The sequence below is a fragment of the Chaetodon auriga genome, chromosome 9 (genome assembly GCF_051107435.1).
Source record: "Chaetodon auriga isolate fChaAug3 chromosome 9, fChaAug3.hap1, whole genome shotgun sequence".
Taxonomy (NCBI): domain Eukaryota; kingdom Metazoa; phylum Chordata; class Actinopteri; order Chaetodontiformes; family Chaetodontidae; genus Chaetodon; species Chaetodon auriga.
In genome coordinates this window covers 25,728,898-25,750,636 of record NC_135082.1, presented here as the reverse complement: position 1 = coordinate 25,750,636, position 21,739 = coordinate 25,728,898, and the positions used below count along the sequence as shown (strand labels likewise).

General features: G+C 46.4%; 1 protein-coding gene across 3 annotated transcripts; it reads left to right on the top strand.

The window, feature by feature from the left end:
- The first annotated feature begins 314 nt into the window (after positions 1–314).
- On the top strand, positions 315–20,922 carry sec24b (SEC24 homolog B, COPII coat complex component). Of its 3 annotated transcripts, none has more exons than XM_076739042.1 (24): positions 315–582; positions 1,230–1,925; positions 2,492–2,641; positions 4,303–4,443; positions 8,656–8,739; positions 9,333–9,496; positions 9,820–10,004; positions 10,135–10,237; positions 11,564–11,690; positions 11,791–11,900; positions 12,137–12,249; positions 12,399–12,517; positions 12,728–12,783; positions 12,867–13,073; positions 13,747–13,870; positions 14,526–14,684; positions 14,778–14,951; positions 15,151–15,261; positions 15,348–15,523; positions 16,135–16,272; positions 16,467–16,571; positions 17,177–17,269; positions 17,861–17,964; positions 19,916–20,922. In XM_076739042.1, exons 1-24 carry the CDS (start codon positions 489–491, stop codon positions 20,028–20,030), a joined length of 3,648 nt encoding a protein of 1,215 aa, XP_076595157.1. In that variant the 5' UTR covers positions 315–488; the 3' UTR covers positions 20,031–20,922. The 3 variants fall into 3 exon arrangements, with proteins under 3 accessions (XP_076595157.1, XP_076595158.1, XP_076595160.1); XM_076739043.1 differs by having other exon boundaries at positions 355–582; positions 11,567–11,690; XM_076739045.1 differs by lacking the exon at positions 4,303–4,443 and having other exon boundaries at positions 355–582.
- Positions 20,923–21,739: the final 817 nt, after the last annotated feature.

Genomic DNA, 21,739 nt, shown 5'->3' with positions numbered 1-21,739 from the left:
TTTCATTTTTAAAGACTTAGCCTGCACCAAAGTGGATCATAATCAAATGCAATAAAGAAAATAGTGTCTGCAGTCTGTTGCATTTACATGTCATCACGAGTCTAGGTGGTAGGGCTGTGACTTGCTGAGTCACTCTGAAGTAGAGATATATGTCTGTATGTAAAAAAAAAAAAAAAAAAAGTGATATAACCAAGTATTTTGAATGAAATAGAGTTGGCAAATGAACTAGTTGAATTATGTAGACTTGCAGAGAAAATCCACAAGAGGGAGTGATAGAACCACAGGCAGGAGTCAGTTCAGATCCTCAGCATCCCGACTGGAAGCTTCAGCCCTCAGCCGAGCGGACCTGGCCAGGCTGCCCGGGTCTTCACTGACCAGCAGCAGCCTCTCTGCCGCATTTCTGAGGTGACACCAGGTTCTGGACAGTGCAGCTCATGTGTATTTACTCACCCGTGTATCTGTGGGCATAAGGACGGGAGGACCGAGCGATGTCTTCGCCGGGTTTCACAAACCTGAACAGCTCCGTCAGCTACAGCCAGAACTCGACGCCGAACGGTGGAGCTGCGCCCCCCTACCACAATGGTAAAGCAGGCCGGATGAAGCGATTAGCCGGCTCGCTAGCGTTAGCATGCTAGCCCTCTGTGATGTCAGATACTTAGTGAGCTGTTGATTTTAATATATTATTTGCACAACTGTCTTGTGGTATTAATTATAATAGTATTATTACATACAAAGGGGGAAGACCACCTTTAAAATCGGAAAAACTGAGTGTTTCAGCTAAAGCTAGTCTGTTGCTAACCTTAGCTACCTGAAGAGCTAACTTGGGCATCGAAACCCCAAGGAGATAGCGGCTAACATGTAGCTGTTAAGCTAACGTAAACCGATGGCTATCTGTTTGTCTTTTTGCGCATCATCATTGAATAATGTCCACTTTATATTTGAGCTCTGATCAACAACTAGTCGATTGAATGTACACTGAAATAATGTACTTCTTATTGATGGCTGCTGCTGTGCTGTCAGGGATTCATTTGAGAGCTAACTGGGTATTAACCCTCACTGCTGAAGTAACAGCTGGTGCTGAAGCTTGTTGCTAACCTCTGCTCTGTACTTTATTCTTCATATTTCTCCTACTGGTTTGATTTATACCCTGACAGTAGAAGTGAAATACGAATAATTTTTCACACCAAGCTCATTGAACGTTAACTTTACCACCCCTTCCCTCTTTTCAGGTCCAGCTCAGACGTACCAATCAATGTATCCACCTACAGGCTGCTATGGAGCCCCACCTCAGCATCAGAGCCACCCCACCATCCCTGCCCACTCCACTCCTGCTCCCAACAAAGCTCCCATTACGAACAGTGCCCACAGTGTTAACTACTACCAGAGCAACCATCAGCAACAGCAGCAGCAGCACCACCACATCCCTCAGCATCATGTAGCACGCTCTCCATACAGTGCTCCCTCCAGCTCTGTCCCTCCTTCTCAGCCATATCCCACCCTCCCTCCTTCAGGACCACCACCATCAAATGCCCAGTACAACCAGCAGCAGCATCCACCTTACGCCACTCCAGGATCCTACTATGGACAGCAGCCGTACCACACAGCCCCAGCGCAGCACTCGCAACCGCAGCAGCAGCAGCAGCAGCAGCAGCAGCAGCCCAGTTTGGTGCCTGCGCCAGCTAGCGGCCCTGGAGCTCCCCTCTACCCGATTGTTTCGTACCCGTCTGTGCCAGGAAGTAGCCAGTACGGCACCTTGAGTTCCTCCCAGAGCACCTCCACGCCTGGGGCCATGCCAACCCACATGGGTGCACCCCTACATCAGTACAGCGCCTCTCGGCCTGTCTCCACTACAGCGGTGCAGCCGGGGTACAGTGTGGCTCCTCCTAGTCAGCTGGTACCAACAGTTAATGGCCAAGGAAACGCAGGTATGTGCTTGATTCATGAGGCTGATCAGCAGCTGGCAGGAAAGTGAAAAAAATCCTTGACATTCCTTATGATAGGTTTATACCGGGTCACTGTATGTGTTGCAAAGGGATGTGTGTTAACAGTTTCGGTATCACTTTTGGACTTTGTGTTTGTTTTTCCACGTGTCTCATAATATGTCTTTCAAATTGACTGCAGAAGTAATGTCTCACTACTTAATGAGCTTTTACTTTTTTCTGCAAGTCACTTACCTTGAGTAGGCACTTCTCATAGACAGCACCTGCACCTTTACGCCTGCATTTGTGCTTAAGGCGAGACCAAAACCCATGTTCGCATTCGTCACTATAAGAGTGAAAAATCATCAAAACATTCTGGTCTTACATGAATAATCATTCAGTGTTCCTGTACAGGTCGTTGTAGGGTTGAGAAGACTGCCAGCAGCATTAAGTCTGTTACTGCTTTTAAAGCTGTTTGTTGTTTTTGGATTTTTCGGTCTTCATACAGGTGTTGAATCTTTGGTCACGCAGACCTTCATTTTATTTTTTGTACTTTTCTTTCCAAACCACAGTCCACCAACACTATGACCAAAGCCACCTGGCCTCTCAGAGCTACGACTCCTACGGCGGGGTCGCTCACAGCAGTGGTGGCGCAGACGCAGACCGACCGCCCTCAGGAACGCCCTCCACTTCAGTCCATTCCTCACCGGGCCACCACCAAGGTAACGACCAGAATTTAATTTTAGTTTATTAAAGACTCACATCATGCACACAAAGAGATGACTCAGCGTTGTTACTGCTCTTCAGGGCTGCTGGAACTGATGAACAGCAGCTTGTAAAGTTAGGCCATGAATGTTTTAACAAAGGAATGTGAGCAATGGGCCTCACGTATGCAAGTATGTATGTATATATGGAAAATACTTTGGTTGGATTTTTTTGCTTTGATGTTTGAAAATGAGGTGTTTGTATGAAAAATAACATTTGCTGTGCTCTGGTGCCTGGATTTTGTCTGTTCTGGTCCAGATTGTTCAGTGAGCCCATGTTTAGATTTAGACACTTAAATATTTGAAACCCTGCTCTAATTTTACAGCACACGTGTATGTGAATGGTTTACGTGTTCACAGCTGTACTTTGGAAATGTGACACGTGTAATCTGTTGCGCGCGCACACACACTTTCAGAAGCGCAGGTGAGTATCCATGCAAATTTGAGGGTTTCAGGCTGAAACTCAGCAGCCAGTTGATTTATTTCAGTTGTGACCTGTGAGTTTTTCCACTGTCTGCTGAGCAGCTTCAGACCAAAGGGCTCTTGCACCAGCTGCACCTGCATTTAATCAGAATTTGAGTTGCAAAAGCCTGTTGACACTGAAGCTTTGCATGGTCTCACATAGTCTCACATCTTATATCGAAAGTTGAAGGGATGATCGACGATGGGTTGTTCTTACACCCATATTAAGGCGATTTTAACTAACTATCAGAAGATAGTGCGCCGTACTTTGGATGTAGAGATGTTTCTGTTCACCCTAGATCAGTGATCTAGAGCTAGATCAGTGATCTAGAGCAACTACGATTGGATGATTTTAGAATATTGATCTGATTCCAGAAATGTTGGGACGCTGTGTAATTAAGTGTAATTAAAAACAGTCATTTTCCACCTATGTTCAGTTGAACACAATACAAAGACAAGATATTTAATGTTCACATTGATAAACTATTGTTTTTTGTAAATATACATTCATTCTGAATTTGATGCCTACAACACTTTCCAAAAAAGTTGGATCAGGGGCCTGTTTAACGCTGTGTTGCAGCTCTGTTTCTTTAGATAACACGCAGTAAGTGTTTGGGAACTGAGGACACTAATTGTTGAAGTTTTGAAAGTGAAAATCTTTCCTGTTCTTGCTCGATGTGCGACTGGAGTTGCTCCGTTTTTTTGGTATTTTGCGCTTCATAGCGTGCCACACATTTTCAACGGCAGACAGGTCTGGACTGCAGGCAGTCGGCCTCTAAAACAAAGCTGGTTTCATATGTAGACTTGAATGTCGAGTTAATGTGAGGCAGCACACCTTGCTGCAAAACAGGCTGTCAATCAAACTCTCTCAGAGGCTTTTTCAACTTCGCTGGAGGGTCTTTAACTCTTCTGTATGAAAACAAAGATCATCAGCACAAGGTTGTGTCTGAAAAACTGGAGAAACTGGCTACTTTATCAGTGAATGGAAGAAGTTAGTTCATGGCTTCAACACGCACACACACACACACACACACACACACACACACACACTTAAACACACATCACATGGAGTAAAGTTTACTGCTGACCGCCGCCGTCCTGTCTGCTGTCGATTACCCAGTGTTCTCATGTACCTTTCCCACTCCCCCTTCCAACAGGCATGCAGTACGGATATGTTGCTAATAGCGGAGCTAGCTCTGCCTCTGCTGCCACCTCAGGCCCAGCCGCAGCCCCTTCGTCATCCAGCTCTGATGATGATGATGATGATGATGATGAGGAGGAGGAGGATGAGGAAGCAGGTCTGCTTTAGCTTTTTCCTCCCACCAACCTTCATGTTAAAACTTTCAGCCCTCCCATGAACCCCTCCGGCTCTGTCCTAAACCTCCCCACGCCCTCACGCTTTCAGTGTCCGCTCAGAGTAGAGCGACACCCATCATGTTTGTTGTCGGTGTGTTTCCATTTCCTGCCCATGTAACGTCCTCCTCTGTGCCTGACGGCCATCTGTCACTGCCGGCACCCTTAATCAGTTTGTCCCTCATCATTCGTACTTTCCCCTTTCTAATAGGCTAATCAGATTTTTCCCTCCCATTCCCGCCGCCTCTCCCAAAGTTCAGCCAGTGCTCGCCATCTTTCCCCTCACAGTCATCAGCACCGGCTCTGAATCATCGTCTAAACCTGTGTGTACTCTGCTCTGTTGCTCCGTTACTGAGAAGTGATGTGAAGTTGTGTCTCTCAGAAAGGTGAGAGGTAAGTGGGTTAGCTTTTCGGTTATCTTCAGCAGCCTCAGCCAGATTCTGCTCGTCTTCATTGTCATGCTGTGGGGGGAGGCATCCCTGCATGCTGTCTCGCTCTCTCTCACTCAGCAGCCTTTGGGATATGATGATCTGTCAGTAGTGCAACTCCCAATTACCAGCAGACATCCAGCTGCGGCTGCTGATGGATCTGCTGAATCAATAACTTGTGTTCTTACTTCTGGGTGGCTTACAGCTCCAGAGCTCGGGTGGTGAATCATGGCCGTGGATATGAGCTGGTTGCCTTCTGATTATAAGCTCACGTTCATGTGTTTTGAGACTTAACTGTTGAGGCGTTAAGTGCTGAAACAAGTAGATGATGATACATGGTTAATGACAAGATTAAGATTAATAGGTCATAGCTTCTGAAGTCTGAGGATTTGCTGCCCATCTTGATTTTCATATTATTAATTTAAGGTTTTGGGGTTTTGGACTGATCGCCAGACAAAACTGGCAACGCGGTGGTTCTGAAGAATTGTGATGAGCATTTTTCAGTATTTTTCTGACATTGGTTACATAAAATAATTACTTGTTTTATCAAAAATAATCAAGAGAATGACCTTGAGACAGTGAGAGACGCGGAGCTTTGCCCTCACTGAAAATCCCCTGAATGAATCAGGATGAAACAAACTAATGAAAATCATCATTCGTCGCGTCCCTGAAGCGTCCGCCTCATAAAATGCTTTTGTCTTTCTTTTAATGCCAATGTGCGACACCAATATGTTGACTTTACCTTATTTTAAAACCACATTAAAGTTCCATTTAAATTGCATTAGTATGCTTACAGTCAATAAAGATAAACCTAATTATCTGCAGCATTAAGAGAGAGATTGAAGTACTGTGTGTCACATAACACAGCACCGTGCTGAGCTTGTCATGCGTGCAGTGTGTGTGTTATGCACCGCTCAGGTGTTCTGCTGATGACTGTCCCTCAGGTGATGTGTCGTCAGCCAGAGGTTAACAAGTTTTTAAATATAGCCACTCCCCTGCCGGCGGGCCCGGGCTCTCTGTGCGGGTGTTTGCTGACTTTCCTGCTCCCCATGAGGAAGAGTGGCTGAAGATTTTGTCTTCGCGGTTAGGACTCATTTACACGTCTCTCGATGGGAGACTTGTTTTAGCTTTTCCCCTTGTGACCTCTTTAATTCTGCCTGGTCTGTCTCGTGGGCCGTCTGCTGCAACAAAATACTGCTTGTTGCTTCGTGGATGAATCAGAGGTGTGATATTAATCAGTGTATTCAAACTTAATGCATTACTTTAAGACAAAACTCTTCAACTGGTTAAAACAAAACCTTCAATAGTGTTATTTTATTTAGTCAAATGAAATAACAGTATGATCCTGTGATCTGCATTATGGTACCAATAGAGTCTGTGAGCGATGATATCAGATTCCCACTCAGCAATAATCACAGTTCAATGTGAAGAGAGAGAGTCCAGTTAATCATTTATTTTTGGGAAATTGCAGTAAAAAGAAGAAACTTTATGTGTGTGTGTGTGTGTGTGTGTGTGTGTGTGTGTGTGTATCCACACACACAGATATATGCATACATGCGTACACACATACATACAATATTCTGTGTTTATATCACTCAGGGTTGCAACTAACGATGATCTGGATTCTCGATTAATCTTTTGCTTCATAAAAGGTCAAACAGATGACAATCAGAGTTTTCTGAAGCGCTCAGCAGCGTCTTCATGTTTGTTTTGTCAGTCCGGCCGTCCAAAACCCAAAGAGATTCAATCTACATCTAAAACAGAGAAAAGCAAAGAAAAGCAGAAAATCCTCATGTCAGAAAAGCTCTGCCCTGACAGTGTTCAGCAGAGCCGTGTGTTGAAGGCACACACAGTACGTTTCTTTGCTTTGTCTCCTCGTGGCCTCTTCCAAACCTGCTGAGTCATCGTGCCGCTCGGCCCGACCAGACGAGCCTCGTCTCGGCTGAGTGTCTGAAGATGTACTTGTTGTCGTGGCAGGTCTGTGGCGAGTCTCAGTTGATTGTTCAAGCACGTGTTGCATCTTGTATCACATAATGTGGACAAAGTGTGGTCCTGAGGAAAATCTCAGAGGACACGCAGCTTTTTTTTCCTCCGTTCACGCTGATTGTAGATAATCAGATCAGCTTCACATGAGAGAAACAGATCACAGAGGGGGATCCTGTCAGCCACAGTATGACTGGATCTTTAATTATCTGGGAGGCAACAGCCAGGGGAGCAAGCAATGACCGAAAATCTTAGAAAGGTTAGAAGAAAAAGGCAAACTGGGCTGAATTACCCTCCACAAGGAGCGTTTACTCTGAACAGTCCTGGTTTACCTCTGAGAAGCATCCTTTCTATGAATGTATGAGCTGACAGAACAAAGGAGAGGAGGAGGAGGAGGAGGAGGAGGAAGAAGGCTAAGCTGTCCTGGTGTCCTCCTCCTCCAGATCACATAATCCAGCAGTCTGCTGGTCCGATTTAGTTGGAGATAATTGGATCGCGTCCCGTCCAATGAGCTCTGTGCCAGAGGCCTGCCGTGTCTCGGCTTGCTGTTGATCCCTCCTTTCGGCCCTCGTGGATTAATGGCTTCATTCAAATATTGTACACTTGTAATCCGTTTGGAAAACCTATTCATTATCGGACACGAGAGGAAAAGCAGTAGCTGCTGTAGACCATCATGCAGTGCATCTGCCGTCTTTATTTATATATTTTTGCTCTCATTTGGTAGAAAACAGGAGAGAATCAGACAGGAAGTGGGAGCTCGCGTCAAACCAGGATGTTGTGCTTCTCCTCTGGGACAAATTGCCAAATTAGCCTGTAGACACAACTCATCAGACTGTGGGTGCTCGGCATTCTGGGAAGTGTATGAAATCACCAATCAGCTGTGGAGTTTCCTTGTAAATTTCCCGTTGACTTTACATTTAGTGATTCTCACCGACGTGAACTTCGTCTCCTTGAGGCTTTAAAATGTGTTGAATGCATTTCACTCCTCATAGAACAAAGCTTTTTTTAGATCTTAAAATCTGCATTTTTTTTACAGCAGCTTGACTTCTTCTCCACTGTTTTCTGGCTAATTGCTGCATTTTTAAAGTCACGAGTTAAGAAGAAGTGTGTGTTAGAGAGTGTGAAGGGAGAAAGAAAGTGTGTGTGAGAGTGAATGAAGACGATGGACCGAAGTACGAACCAGCAAATGAAAGACTTGAGAGATGAAGAGAGATGAAAACAATGACTGCCTTTCTGTGCCCGTCACATAATCCCTGTAATCTTTTGCTGCTCTCATGTTTCTGTCCTCATTTGTCCTCTGTTCCGTCCACGTCTTCTGTCCTCGGAGGCCCGCGCTGTCCACCACGCACTCGTCTGCTCGCTGGTTCAGGACTAAAGTGCATCCTTTCATCGTGATCTCCCTCCTGTGTTCACTCTGCTTCATCTGTCTCTGAAGCCTGAGGGGGAACAGACTCGCCGGTCTTCATGGCCAAACAAACAAACTGCTCTCCAGCCTCTTTAATGTTTCCTGCTTTGTTCTTCTCCTCTTTCACTGACCCTCCCTCCTTCGTTCTTATGACTCCTCTTCCAGTCGTCCTTCAGTCTCAGACCTTCCCTCTTTTTTTATCTTCCGACCTTGTGCTTTTTCTTTTGCTGGATCTTGTTTAACTACATTCATTTCATTCTTTCCAGTCATCTCAGCCAGTCTTTGTTTTTTTTTTTCTTTCAGTTTTTAATCCTTTCCCTCGTTCTCTCTGCCTCTCTCAGGTGGCGACACTTCCTCCTCCTCCACTGGCAGTGCCTCTCCGGTGCCCAACAGCTATGATTCCCTGGAAGGGGGAAACTATCCAGGTGTGTTGATCCCAAACACGCTCTTCATCTAAATAATAGGCATACAAACAAATAATCACACACCAGGGCCTCTTTTCTTCTTTGTGATTTAATTAAGTTTCTGCTCTTATTGAGTTTTACTTAATGAGCAGATTTCACTGTCATTACATTTGATAACTGTACATACGGCCATGTTTTGGTTTGATGGGAGTAAATCTATTGTGTCGCCAAACGGCTCTCTGGGAGACATGAAGCGGAGGCAGAGGTCGACAGGTGGATGCAGAGTGGGGACAGAAGAACAGCGCAGCAGGATAATTATAGCAAGAAGAAGCTTTTCTACTTAAAATGAAATGTTCAGAGGAGATCTGAGAGAGATGTTTTTCTGCAGTGCAGGGATGATGAGATGCACTCCTCAAATCATATAAAAGCCTCTGATGAAAATGGGACACACACACACACACACACACACACACACACACTTCCCACATAAATATTATATTTCCAAAAAGCAGCACACAGCTACACTGATCTTTGCTCTGTCGTAATCATGTTAAAACCACCCGTCTTCCAAACATGCATCTGCTTTCTTTAACGCTGACTTCCTTCTTGCTCAGACTCCATGCCGCCTTCCAACGACATGACCAACCAGGCCCCGCCCTATGGTAGCTATGGTTACCCCAGCATGCAGCCTGCCTATAGGCCGGGGCCGCCCTCCCACGCTGACGCGTCCCCCTCTCGTGACCTGTACAACCAGGCGAGCTACCAGCAGTACTCTCAGGTGAGGCGGCAGCTCGACTGAAACAGATGCTGAGAGTTCTGTTACTGTTTCTTATTTGCAAGTGAAAAAGGTTTTACCTGCCCGGCTCCAGACGTCTGCATGATTCAGGTCTGCTGTCGCTCAAGTGTTTGTTTACGCATCAGCCTGATGCAACACAACGTGACGTCAGCTTTGTCTTTGTAAAAACTGTTGATAAAGTTGCTGCAGAAACTTTTTCTCCACACTGCTCTTTTCATGGATCCTCACAGATCAGATCAGAAACAGATCTGTTCTGATTTATCACAAGAGTAAATACCAGCTCTGTCTCCCGCCCTCCTCCGCAGCCATTCCCAAACCTGTCCCAGCTGTCTGCGGCCTTGGGGGGGCTGAGCGGGGTGCCAGAGCTGGAGGTGGAGGCCCTGAGGCCCGTCAACCTGCTGCAGGAGAGGAACCTGCTGCCCCACAGGCCCCTCGAAGCCCCCGAACCCAACCTCAGCCCCGAGCTCAAGAAGGTCAACTGTAGTCCTCAGTAAGTAAAGTTTACTCATATATCTGTTATTTGAATGAAATCTTTTGTTATCTCTTTCTCACATTCGCTGAATCTCTGTCATTGTCTCATCACCTGGATGTGTAATCCTTCTCCCTCCTCTGCTGATCAGAACATTCAGATGTACCCTGACCAGCATCCCGCAGACCCAGGCTTTACTCAACAAGGCCAGGCTCCCTCTGGGCCTCCTCCTGCACCCCTTCAGAGACTTACAGGTATGATCTGATGCCTAAAACCCCCAGAAATCAAAATACACGTCAGATGACAGGTTCTTCTTTATGTACACTTTGTCCCTGTTGATTTTTGCCAAACTGTCTTGTCGATAAATTAGTTTTAGATATTTGAGGGGATTTGTTTTTTTCTGTTTTCTAAGCAGAAAAGGTGAATAAAAGCACGTCTCCTTCATTATTACTTAAATACCCTTTCACAACAAGCTGAGCAGATGAGTCTGTAGATGTGTCTACAGTCAGCAGCAGGGCAGGCAGGAGGAGGAGATCACGAGGAGGTGCAGGAGGATGAGTGAGTGTATTTATAGAGGTGTTCGTCAATGTGGTGACTGTCCTGCCAGAGAGCAGTGATACCACAGGAGGAGCGAGTAGAAGGCTGACGCCGGCCAAAGGGCTGTGAAAGTTTGGAAGTGGCTGGAAACTTTGTTCGCTGAAGCTGCAGCAGCGTCGACGTTTGGCTGCTCCGCTGTGTTCTAACAGTTGGAAAAAGACGTGAGCGGGTCGAGTGTATTTTAAGTCGATTTACTAGGGACTCACTGAATGAAATGATCTTTCCTTGATTTATGTTCATGCAGTAAAACAGATGCATTACTTCAAAGTGTATCCACAGTCTGGGATAGACATCCAGCCTCTGTCACAGCTGTCAGCGCTCAGTCTCTGCTGCAGGTTTCACGCTCACCCTGTGCTTCACACGACACCGCTCACCACCTTCACACTGCACACCTCTGCACTGTAATGATTTGTGTTTGAAGTATAAAACAAACATTCATCCTCCACTGATAGTTTATTAATAACAAAGCCAACTCTGAATGTGCTTTTCAGCTGCTTCACTGGGTTCATCCGAGGGTCAGATACTAATGTTAATGTTGGAGCCTCCACACAGGGATCGAAACTGGTACCAGAAGTGGAGGAAGTACTCAGATCCTTTACTTAGGTGAAACTAGAAACCCCATAATCTGCAGATACTCAGTTGTGAGTTAAAGTCGAAGTACAGAAATGTTATCATCAAAATCTGTCGACACTGTGACGACAAAGTGTGGAATAACCTCAAGTGACCCGAGTAGACCGGCAGGAGGAGTCACTCAGTCACACTGTCCTAAGAACAGAAGATAGAGAACAGGGGGTCAAACAAAGACAACGTTTTCAGATTGGTTCGTCCGAAACAAAGCTTCTCTTCAGTGTCCGGCTGAGAGGAATGTTTAGAAAAGGTCACGATTGAGACAAAATGTGAAATATTCAGCTCACATGACACAACTGTGCTGTGCCTCAGCATTTTCTCCTTTTCTCCTGCTTTTCTTCTTCCTGTCTCTGCAGCAGCTGCCGGTGATCACGTCGAACACGATCGTGCGCTGTCGCTCCTGTCGCACCTACATCAATCCGTTCGTCACCTTTCTGGACCAGCGCAGGTGGAAGTGTAACCTCTGTTATCGGGTCAATGATGGTATGAGTCCAGTCCCCAGTTATTCTGGCTCAGAAGGTAATATTGTTAATCCAATGTGCTGTAATTGTGATATTATTTCATTGTTTTGCTCTCTTTTCAGTTCCAGATGAGTTCATGTACAACCCGGTCACCAGGTCGTATGGCGAGCCCCATAAGAGACCAGAGGTCCAGAACTCCACGGTGGAGTTCATTGCCTCCTCAGACTACATGGTGAGCTGCTTCCTCTGGCCCTGAACTTGTGGAGTTTTCATGTAGTGTGATCATTTGTCCACTAGAGGGCAGCCTGGTCTTTGCTAAAACATCTGGAGACGACTTCAGTTTAACAGGCTAAACAAAGAGTACTTACACGAGGTGTCGCTCGACTACAACAAAGACAGACTTCACATTTGACATGTACCCACACGTTTTTAAGACCGTGTCTGTGATTCTGCCTCCTGTGTGTTCAGCTGCGGCCTCCTCAGCCTGCGGTCTACCTGTTTGTTCTCGATGTGTCTCACAATGCTGTGGAAGCCGGTTACCTTAAGTACTTCTGTGAATCTCTGCTGGACAACCTCGATAAGTGAGTGATGATAATAATAATGACTAATAGTGTGATTTCCTCATGAAACACATGAACGAGAAGAGGGAAAATAAGCAGATGGTCCTGAGCGGCTGACGGTCGTACGTCCGCCTGAACTAGCTCTCACACAGGGTTGTTATGTGCTCCAGGTTGCCGGGGGACACGCGCACCAGGGTGGGCTTCCTCACCTTCGACAACACCATCCACTTCTACAACCTGCAGGAGGGGCTGTCCCAGCCGCAGATGCTGGTGGTGTCGGACATAGACGGTACGTTTGCTCACTGAACTCAGGCTTCAGGCTGCACACTCGGGACAGGAGCTTTGTTTTTTACCTCTTACAGGAGGTGGCAGCTGTGTCTAAAAATAAACTTCACTGAATAACAAGCTTGGGCTCCTTATTTTTTGAAGTATTTTAAAATACTCTGAAAGTTTCATGAAAATTGTCATAAATCCATATTTTTTTTCGCTTTTTTTCCAGATGTCTTCATCCCGTCTCATGACAGTCTAATGGTGAACCTAAAGGAAAGCAAAGAGGTAAATACTCTTCATCCCAGTCCTCTCATCATTTCTTCAAACCCCCCCCCTCATTTATTATCTCCTTCCTCTTCCTCCTCCAGCTGGTGAAGGACCTGCTGACGTCGCTGCCGGCCATGTTCAGCCAGAGCAGGGAGACCCACAGCGCCCTCGGCCCGGCGCTTCAGGCCGCCTTCAAGCTCATGTCGCCCACCGGGGGCCGCGTGACAGTGTGTCAGACCCAGCTGCCGACGCTGGGCGCCGGCGCGCTGCAGTCGAGGGAAGACCCCAACCAGCGCTCGAGCACGAAGGTGAGAAAGAGAAATGTTTTCGAGTCTGTACCAACATCTTTTACCATTTTATCAGCTGACTTTTTCAAAAAGACTTCTAAGTGAGGGTGGAGCTGCGTTCCAAGCCATGCCCCCGATGAAGTCTAGCTTGAAAATGACTCCTCACCCCCTCGTCTTGTGGATGAATTCTCACTAACGTGTTATATTTCTATTCACGCCTCAGCTCCCTGTTATCTCCAGCCACAGCGTCATCGCTGGGTCTCATGTTTCAGTTTCGAGCGTCCGCGGACGGTGCAGAGCTCAAGTCTGTGTTTTTGTGATTTATTGATCTTCATGGTCTGTGTTCTATTTTTGATCTGAATCTGAGGTTACAGCAGCGCTCCAAAATCCCTGAATAAAACAAACTGAGAACAGATGTGCTTTCTCTCTCAGGGAAAGTGATTTTCTGTTCTTTGGCTTCTGTGATTTCAGGAGGATTTTGGTCTGAAGAACAAACATGGAAATAAAGGAAAATATGCTTTTGACAGATCTGGCTCTCAGTCTGCGTATCATACATCATTTAGTGACACTTCAGTCATCAACACTCGTGTGTCCAGTAGCTCAGGAGGCTTTAAGGAAAGCAGAACTCCTGAAACCCGACGATGCTGATTTGTTCCTTTCCTGAGCTGAACAGCATTTCTTTGTGTGTCTACAGGGAGTTCCGCACCTCGGCCCGGCCACAGACTTCTACAAGAAACTGGCACTGGACTGCTCCGGTCAACAGATTGGTGTGGATCTTTTCCTGCTCAGCTCCCAGTACGCTGACCTCGCCTCGCTATGTAAGAACACCCGACGTTTCAGCTCAGCGTCCGTCTGTCAGTCAGTCAGTCTGTTGACCTGCAGGCACAACACGCTGATGGACAGTGAAATATCTCGACTGTTAGATGGTTCACTGGGTCTGAGTTTCCTCTTCTCTCTTTAAGTGACTGGCTGTGTCGAAAGCTAGTAGGATCAGCCTCAGTTGATATTCTAAAATCTGTCTGTTGAGCAACGGTGACTTCGTGCTTGAATGGTGGATCTGAAAAGCTGATTGGCTGCTCCTTCACACAGGACGGCAGCTGCACTCACAGCAGTAACAATGAGTTCTAATGGAGGGCCTGAATTATGGCACAGAGAGCATTGAAACTTTTCAAACAGCTCTCGCAGCATTATCCTCTTATCTGTCGTTGATCCTCGCGGTGGATCATGATTGATGGGTTATAATTGCAAAGCATTGAAACTGCTGTTAATCCAAGATTACCACGGCTGCTGTCCTCAGGAGGAGCGAGCTAGAAACTTCTCAGAGCCAGAGTATCCCCATTAGCTTAATGCTAACAGTAATATGCTAAACACATGTTAACATGCGCAAATTTATGTGGGATTTTTTCTGCATGACAGAAAAAGTCACTGTGGAATTAAATGAATACCTTCCCCCCTCTTCCTCCTCTTCCTCAGCGTGTATCTCTAAGTATTCAGCGGGCAGCATCTTTTACTACCCCTCCTTCCATCACATCCACAACCTCGCTCAGCTGGAGAAGTTCCAGAGGGATCTGGAGCGCTACCTCACCAGGAAGATCGGCTTTGAGGCGGTGATGAGAATACGCTGCACTAAAGGTAACTGAGTCACGACGTCAGTCAGACGCACAGAGGAGCTGAAGAACAGAGACGTAAATATGACTCTCTGCTTGTTTTTTGAACGTTTTTCAGGTTTGTCCATCCACACGTTCCATGGTAACTTCTTTGTGCGCTCCACCGACCTGCTGTCCCTGGCCAATGTGAACCCAGACTCTGCCTTCGCTGTCCAGATGTCAATCGAAGACTCTCTGGCAGACTCGTCGCTGGCCTGCTTCCAGGCTGCTCTGCTCTACACCTCCAGTAAAGGTACAAAACTCAGGCACGCTTTCGCCTCGATTGCACCGATTGATTCATATTCTCTGCACGCCTTCATATCCCACCGAGAGCGTTTTAGAAGCTGAGCATTGATTCAGTCATTTTTCAATCAGCTGCTCGTCACAGCTGGAATGTGACTATTTGCAAACAGCATGACTCTTTTTGATTGGTCATCCTTCTGTCCCTGTAGGAAAAAGGCGAATCCGGGTCCACACTCTGTGCCTGCCAGTGGTCAACCAGCTGAGCGATGTGTACGCCGGCGCTGACGTTCAGGCCATCACTTGTCTGCTAGCTAACATGGGTGAGTCCACAGCGTAAACCCTCAGCTGCCACTTTTTAATCCTCACGTTAACATCAAACCTAATCTCCTCCACGCTGGTGTTTCAGCGATCGACCGGTCCATATCGTCCAGCCTGTCAGACGCTCGTGACGCTCTGGTGAACGCCGTGGTGGATTTGGTGAGCGCCTACAAGAGCAACGTGTCGAACCTGCAGCAGTCCGGACTCGTCGTCCCCGCTGGCATGCGCCTCTTCCCCGTTTACATCCTCGCTCTGCTCAAACAGGTGTGGCTGCTGGAGGGCATCAGCACACACACACACACACACACACACACACACACACACACACACACACACACATACACACACAGGGGCAAGGTCGCACAGGCAGACACACACACATTCCATAGTAACACCCAATGATCCACCCCTAAATCAGTGTTACACATCCTAAAATATGAGCTGCTTTTACATAATCTCTCTCACACACACACACACACACACACACACACTCACTCACACACACCCTAATAAAAGCTTTACAGTCACACAGACTTCTATATGTTCTGTGACTGTATTCATCCACCCAGGACTCGTCCATTCATACATCCAGGGTGTGTCCACTTGCAGACACACTCACGCCCTTTGTGTCATGTGAGACAAACACTCCTGTCGGTCTGTTCGACAACGCCTTGGTTTAATCCGCCCTCGTTAAAACATCATCATCTTCAATTGAGCAGTGTGTTTGTTTGAATCCAGAGACGGTGAATGAGGATTGAGCTCCGTCTGCTCTTCTGTAACTCAAAGCTGTGTTATTGCATGTGTGAAGTGACTGGAGCAGGACAGAGAATGAAGGACGAGCGCTCACGTTCAAGTGCACCTCTGTGTCTTTGCAGAAAGCCTTGCGGACGGGCACCAGCACGCGGCTGGACGAGCGCGTCTCCGCCATGTGCGAGTTCAAGACGCAGCCGCTGCAGCAGCTGATGCGGATGGTTCACCCCGACTTGTACCGGCTGGACAGCATGTCTGACCAGGTAGCACACGGACGAGACTGGACTAAATGTCATGAGTCAGTGAAGTGAATTCAGATTGTGGGAGTAGGGAGCTGAGCTGATGGTGTCACTTTCTATGCGACTTTAGTTCATATATGAAAATAAAACCAAACGAAATGGGACAAACTTGAGTGCCCTCCAGCTAATCCACTGCACCCTCTGTGTCACGCCTGCAGGGGGCGCTCCATCTGAACGACACAGTGGTTCCCCAGCCTCACCTGCTCCACCTGTCTGCTGAGAGGCTGAGCAGGGATGGAGCTTTCCTCATGGACTGTGGCTACGTAAGAGTTCAGCCTTGTTTTTTCATAACACGTCGGGATGCCGTTTTTCAAGTGTCAGAGGCTTCGAGATGATGTTGATTTCTCCTCATTTAGATTTTGTCTCTTCTTTTGCCACAAACCTGTCAAATTGCCTTGTTTGCTTTAGCAAGCGGCTAATCAGAAACTTGTGTAATCAAAGTAAATTAAAGGCAAGTGCAGTGTTAATATTGGCCTGTTGGAAGGATAACAGCAGCGTCACTGCCCAGTTGCTGTTGTGCCACATGATTTAATTTAAGGGTTTTTCCACCCCGACAAAAATAAAATGCGGAGGAAATTGAATTGTTGTGAGAAGAAAATTTAATCTAAGGACACTGAAAATATCAGCTCTGAACAGTTTTATTCCTGGATGTTTGCTGTAGATGTTGGAATGATGTGTTTTAGCTGTGACACTGTTGATTCAGTTTTTATTTTTGATTTGATTTAGTTCCTTACGGGCCCTGGACACCTAACATTTGAGCATTTAACTGTCTAAACTAAACTTTATTACAGCTTGTGTAGCCATACAGATGTTAATATTTTAAAGACTCAGACTGCTGTGACGCTGCTCTCTCTTTCTGTCTGCGCAGGTCTTTTATCTGTGGATCGGCAAATGCTGCAACGACATGTTCATCCGAGACGTTCTGGGTTGCCCCAACTATGCTTCAATACCCCCCAACATGGTCAGTCGGACAAACTCAGAGACAAAAGCAGCTGTCGTCTGAAAATGTGATGTTTGTCATTTGGAAAGTGGGTGAACTTTGACCACGATCAGGCAAACGGCGGTGTTTTTATGTGACACGCCTCCGCCCAGCCGTTACATGAATGATGCAATGCAGCATTGCACATATTTCCCCTGAAAATGAGTCACAGATTCACAATAAAGAGTGCTGCATTTCTCTCTGTATTGTAAAAAAAAAACAACTCATGCAGCAAAACAAATTTGCTGGTGCAGCTTTTCTAACAAACCGTGCAGCTACCTAGAAAGCTCTGTCACGACCGCACCGCGGGCGGGACGCTAACACCCAGAACAAACAGCAGCCGTCAGCTCTTGTTTATGCTGCTTATTGTATTTTTCTAGAAGGGGGCTGATGCGTCCAAGAGCCACCTACAGACCGCACAGTGCAGACCACAGGCATGTTTCTGTTAACCGCACCGTGTCGCCGAGATGACTGTGACTCTGCTTTATCTGCCTCCAATCTAAAACACACAGCAGTGAAAAAAAACACAGTGTTGATGTTTGGGTTCTCCTCTCTTTCCTTTATGAATCCCAGAGTCACATTCCTGAGCTGGAGACTCCTCTTTCTGAGAGGGTGCGAGCGTTCCTGGACTGGCTGCAGGACAACAGAGCGTTCAGCTCCATCATACACGTTGTCAAGTAAGCACCGCCGCACATCTGGACTAACATGTGACCACACTCGGGGTCCAGTGCGACATCCAGATGCTGGAGATTAGGCTCATGAAGAGGCTGTTTTCTTTGTTTGTCTTTTAAATGTTTTGTCAGTTGTCAGCACTGACCTCAAATTATCGTAACGGCAGAATGAGTTTCACTTCCTCCACCGCCCGTGTTACCAAACGCCCAAAATTAGGAGGCATCAGAAGGCTCAGATTGAGCCTCAGTAGAAAGGAGACTCATATTCTCTTCTTCTGCTGCTGTAATCCCTGCGTTCAGTCATGAAAGTGAGCTGGGACGTGGACGAGGAAATGTGAAATACCAGGTTCAGGTTGTTGTTTAGTTCTGGTTCTTTTTAGAGCGCCGAAGCCACACAATGCCCACTTTGTTCTTCACTCCGCCCAAAAGGAATGTCAAACCCAAACGTTCTGTCAGGTTTCAATGCCTCCGTGCTCAAATATGAAGACGGAGTATATATAAATATATTTTTTGGAAACAGATTACAGTCTGCTCTGTGCCAGAGACGATGGTTCGTCTGCAGTGGTGTCTCTGAGGCAGGAAGGCTGGAGGCTGATTGAAGCGTTTTTTTTTTAAATTGATAAATTTCTAGATTTTATTTTGAAGGGATGGTGAGAGGAAATGTTCCCGGCTGGAGTGGAACTGGACATGTTGCAGTTATAGTTCATACGGTTTGTGTCTGAACCACCAGACCGCTGAGAATCCCCAGAGTCACCTGTTTGAAGCTAATAATTCGATGCTTCAGTGTCCAGCTCACATCGAGAGGAAGCGACTGTCACATCACCCGTGTGAGTGTGCGATCGTGTGTCTCATAGTTCAGCTGTTCAGGACAAAACGCCGACAGCACCGCAGATGTGTTGACTTTCTTAAACACGCTTCCAGGAGCGATCTCGGCCGCACATGGCCGCACACAAACAGGGCGCGGCCAGATCGGCGTCTCTCAGCAGAGATCGGCCTGAGGTTTGACAGAAAAATGCTTCCAGTGTAAACACATAGTAAGAGCGAGCTCGCTGACTGACAGCCGCGGCCGAGGCCTCCACAGGGACCGCATTGTTTCTGTTTCCTCTCCGTCCTCCTCTGTGGCACGCCATTGTTACTCAGCCACATGTTTACACCGCGGTGCTGCTGTGCAGGTCAGCTGATGTCAGCACAGACGGGCTGAGCGGCATCTGAAGGCGTGTTTGCTTCGCTCTGACAGATGAGAGATGCATGCGACAGGTTGGACGAGATTTTTCTGAGCCACTTGTACAGACAGTACGTACGATTACATCATGACTGAAACAAGACGTTTTCATCCAACAACAATAAACTTAAGGATAAAAAATGCAGCACTGTGCAAACGCCATGGCTTTGACCTTCATATGCGTCATTACTGGCTGTGTGTAGTGTTGTAAAGCTTTGAATTTCAACTGTTTTTAGACTATAAACCATGTTAGGCTCTTTGAATGACGGTGGAGCCGCACCTAAATTATCTTCATTACACACTAATCTGCTGATTCTCTTCTCCATCGAGAAACGCTTTGTTTTGTCTGACAAACAGTCTGCAGATTTTGGAAAGGTATTCTGGGTTATTTCTCTTTATTTAGCCCCAACTAACAAATTTGGATTAAACAGCATTAAGCTCAATTTATTCGTCCCTTTTCGTCATCAAGCAAAGCGGTGACTGTGTTGTATTTCTGATGATTTGATCAAGCCCCTCTAAATGAATCCAGCTGAATTCTCAAACCCAGAAATGTTGAACGTGTAGGATTAGAGCTCACGAGTTGATTTCTTGTCAGAGTTGTGCTTCTCTTTACTTCTCTGATCAGGAAATTCCTGATTTCAATGAAAAGTTTGAACTCTTGTCAGCAGCCTTACATGGATCTAAATTTTAAAAAACCCTCTTGACCCTCCCCTCTGTTTGTTTTTCCCCCTGCAGGGACGATGCTTCGGCTAAAGCGACTTTCTTCCAGCACCTGGTGGAGGATCGGTCGGATTCGGCTTCTTCCTACTATGAATTCCTGCAGCACATTCAGCAGCAAATGTCCAAGTAGGCTCCCATCACACAGAGACAAAGCGCAGCCGCTAGAGTCCTCAAACCAGAGCCAGAAAACAGGATTTCAGCCTCGTAGAGTGAAAACTAGCGTTAGCCAATGACGGACTCCCATTGCTCCTTCAGACCGGTCTTAGCGAGGCGGGTTACCTCCCGTTTCTCCTCTTTTTAAACACATCCATCCTCGAAGCTCATTGGTCAGCCGGGATCTGACCATCAGAAGGGGAGGAGGGGACAGTTGTAGAGAAGGATTAAAGTACAGAAAGGAATAAAATGAAGAAATGAGTTATTGAAGCGCTCCTCGCTGCCTCTCGGTCATGCCGGCCCCTCGTTTAGCCTCCCGTCAGGTCCATCGCTGCTGGGAAGAGAAGGGGAGAGTCGAGCCACGAAGATGCCACTTCAACACGTTTTAGTTCGATTTGTTTTCGTGAGCCTCACATGTAGCTAGTGCTGTTTTTTGTTGAATTTTCTAATTTATTCCCCTCCTCGCTCCTCGGTTTTATTTTCAGACTCTTTGAATACACTGGAGAACAGAAACGAGCATTCCTTCTGTTGTTTTTCGGCATGTGCTCTGAATACGAAACGCATGTCGCCGGTTTGTTTGCTGCTAGTCTGAGGACGGACGACAGCCGTCTGTGTCCCGGGAATAGAATTTGACAGTGGTTGGATGCTGAACCCCCCCGTCGGCTCCTCTCTGCTCCGCTGTGTGAACTCCTGATTAGTCGAGATCAAACCAACCACCGCCACCGCCGCTGTCGACAGTCTTCTCCTCGTTTGTTTTATTTTTTTCCAGGCGCTAACTGAAGTTGCTCTCCACTTTGTAACTATTGAAAAGAATCTTTTATGTGCGATAATTTATGAATCAGCTTATTAAATAAAAAACAAAAACAGAACTCTGCCTGTTTGATGTGATGGTGCCGTCAGTTAACAACAAGCAGGATTTGTTCTCACGGATTCCTCCACAGTCAGTCTGCAGGTTCCCACAGTTCGTGTGCATGAACAAACCTTCGGAGGCTTTCTGCCTTTATCTCTGGATCAGGGGTTGATGTAATGTCACTCACTCACTATTCTCAGACATCATGTGACTTTTCAGGACCTCGACTGATGGCTCTCATGTTTCAACATGTTTATATCGTCCACCACTCCCTCCGCCTCACGTCTCAGTGGATCCGCGACTCCTGTAGCATTTTAAAGCAGCACAACCAGGAAGAACTTTGACTTTCCATTCAAAATAAATCCCATTTGAAAAGTTTGGATTTTGGATGAAACAGAAGATTTTTCACCATTAACACAGGATGAGTATTTTTCCACATAATAACCTCAGTGTTCCCTCCTTTGGGCCCAGCTGTCAACCTCGACCACCCGCCACAATACAAAGTGACAGTGACAATCATTTTTAATGTTCCAGGAAACATTAACAGCACAAACATGTTTGCAGAGTTTACTAAGTTTAGTAACAGTGGCTTTAAACCAACCAGAACATGAGCCTCAAAAAAAAATAATAACTGAATAATGATGGTGTAAATTTGTAGGCTGTTATTAAGTTTTTAGTCCGATCCTGATCTTCTGTGCTGCATCTTTTCTACATCATCACCTTTGTTAAAATACCCATAAACCACTTTAAAGTGTATTAAACCACCTGTATTAAACCTTAAGAGGACTAAAACTCTTAAAAACTGACATCTCCTCTTACATAACATAAAGTGTCCA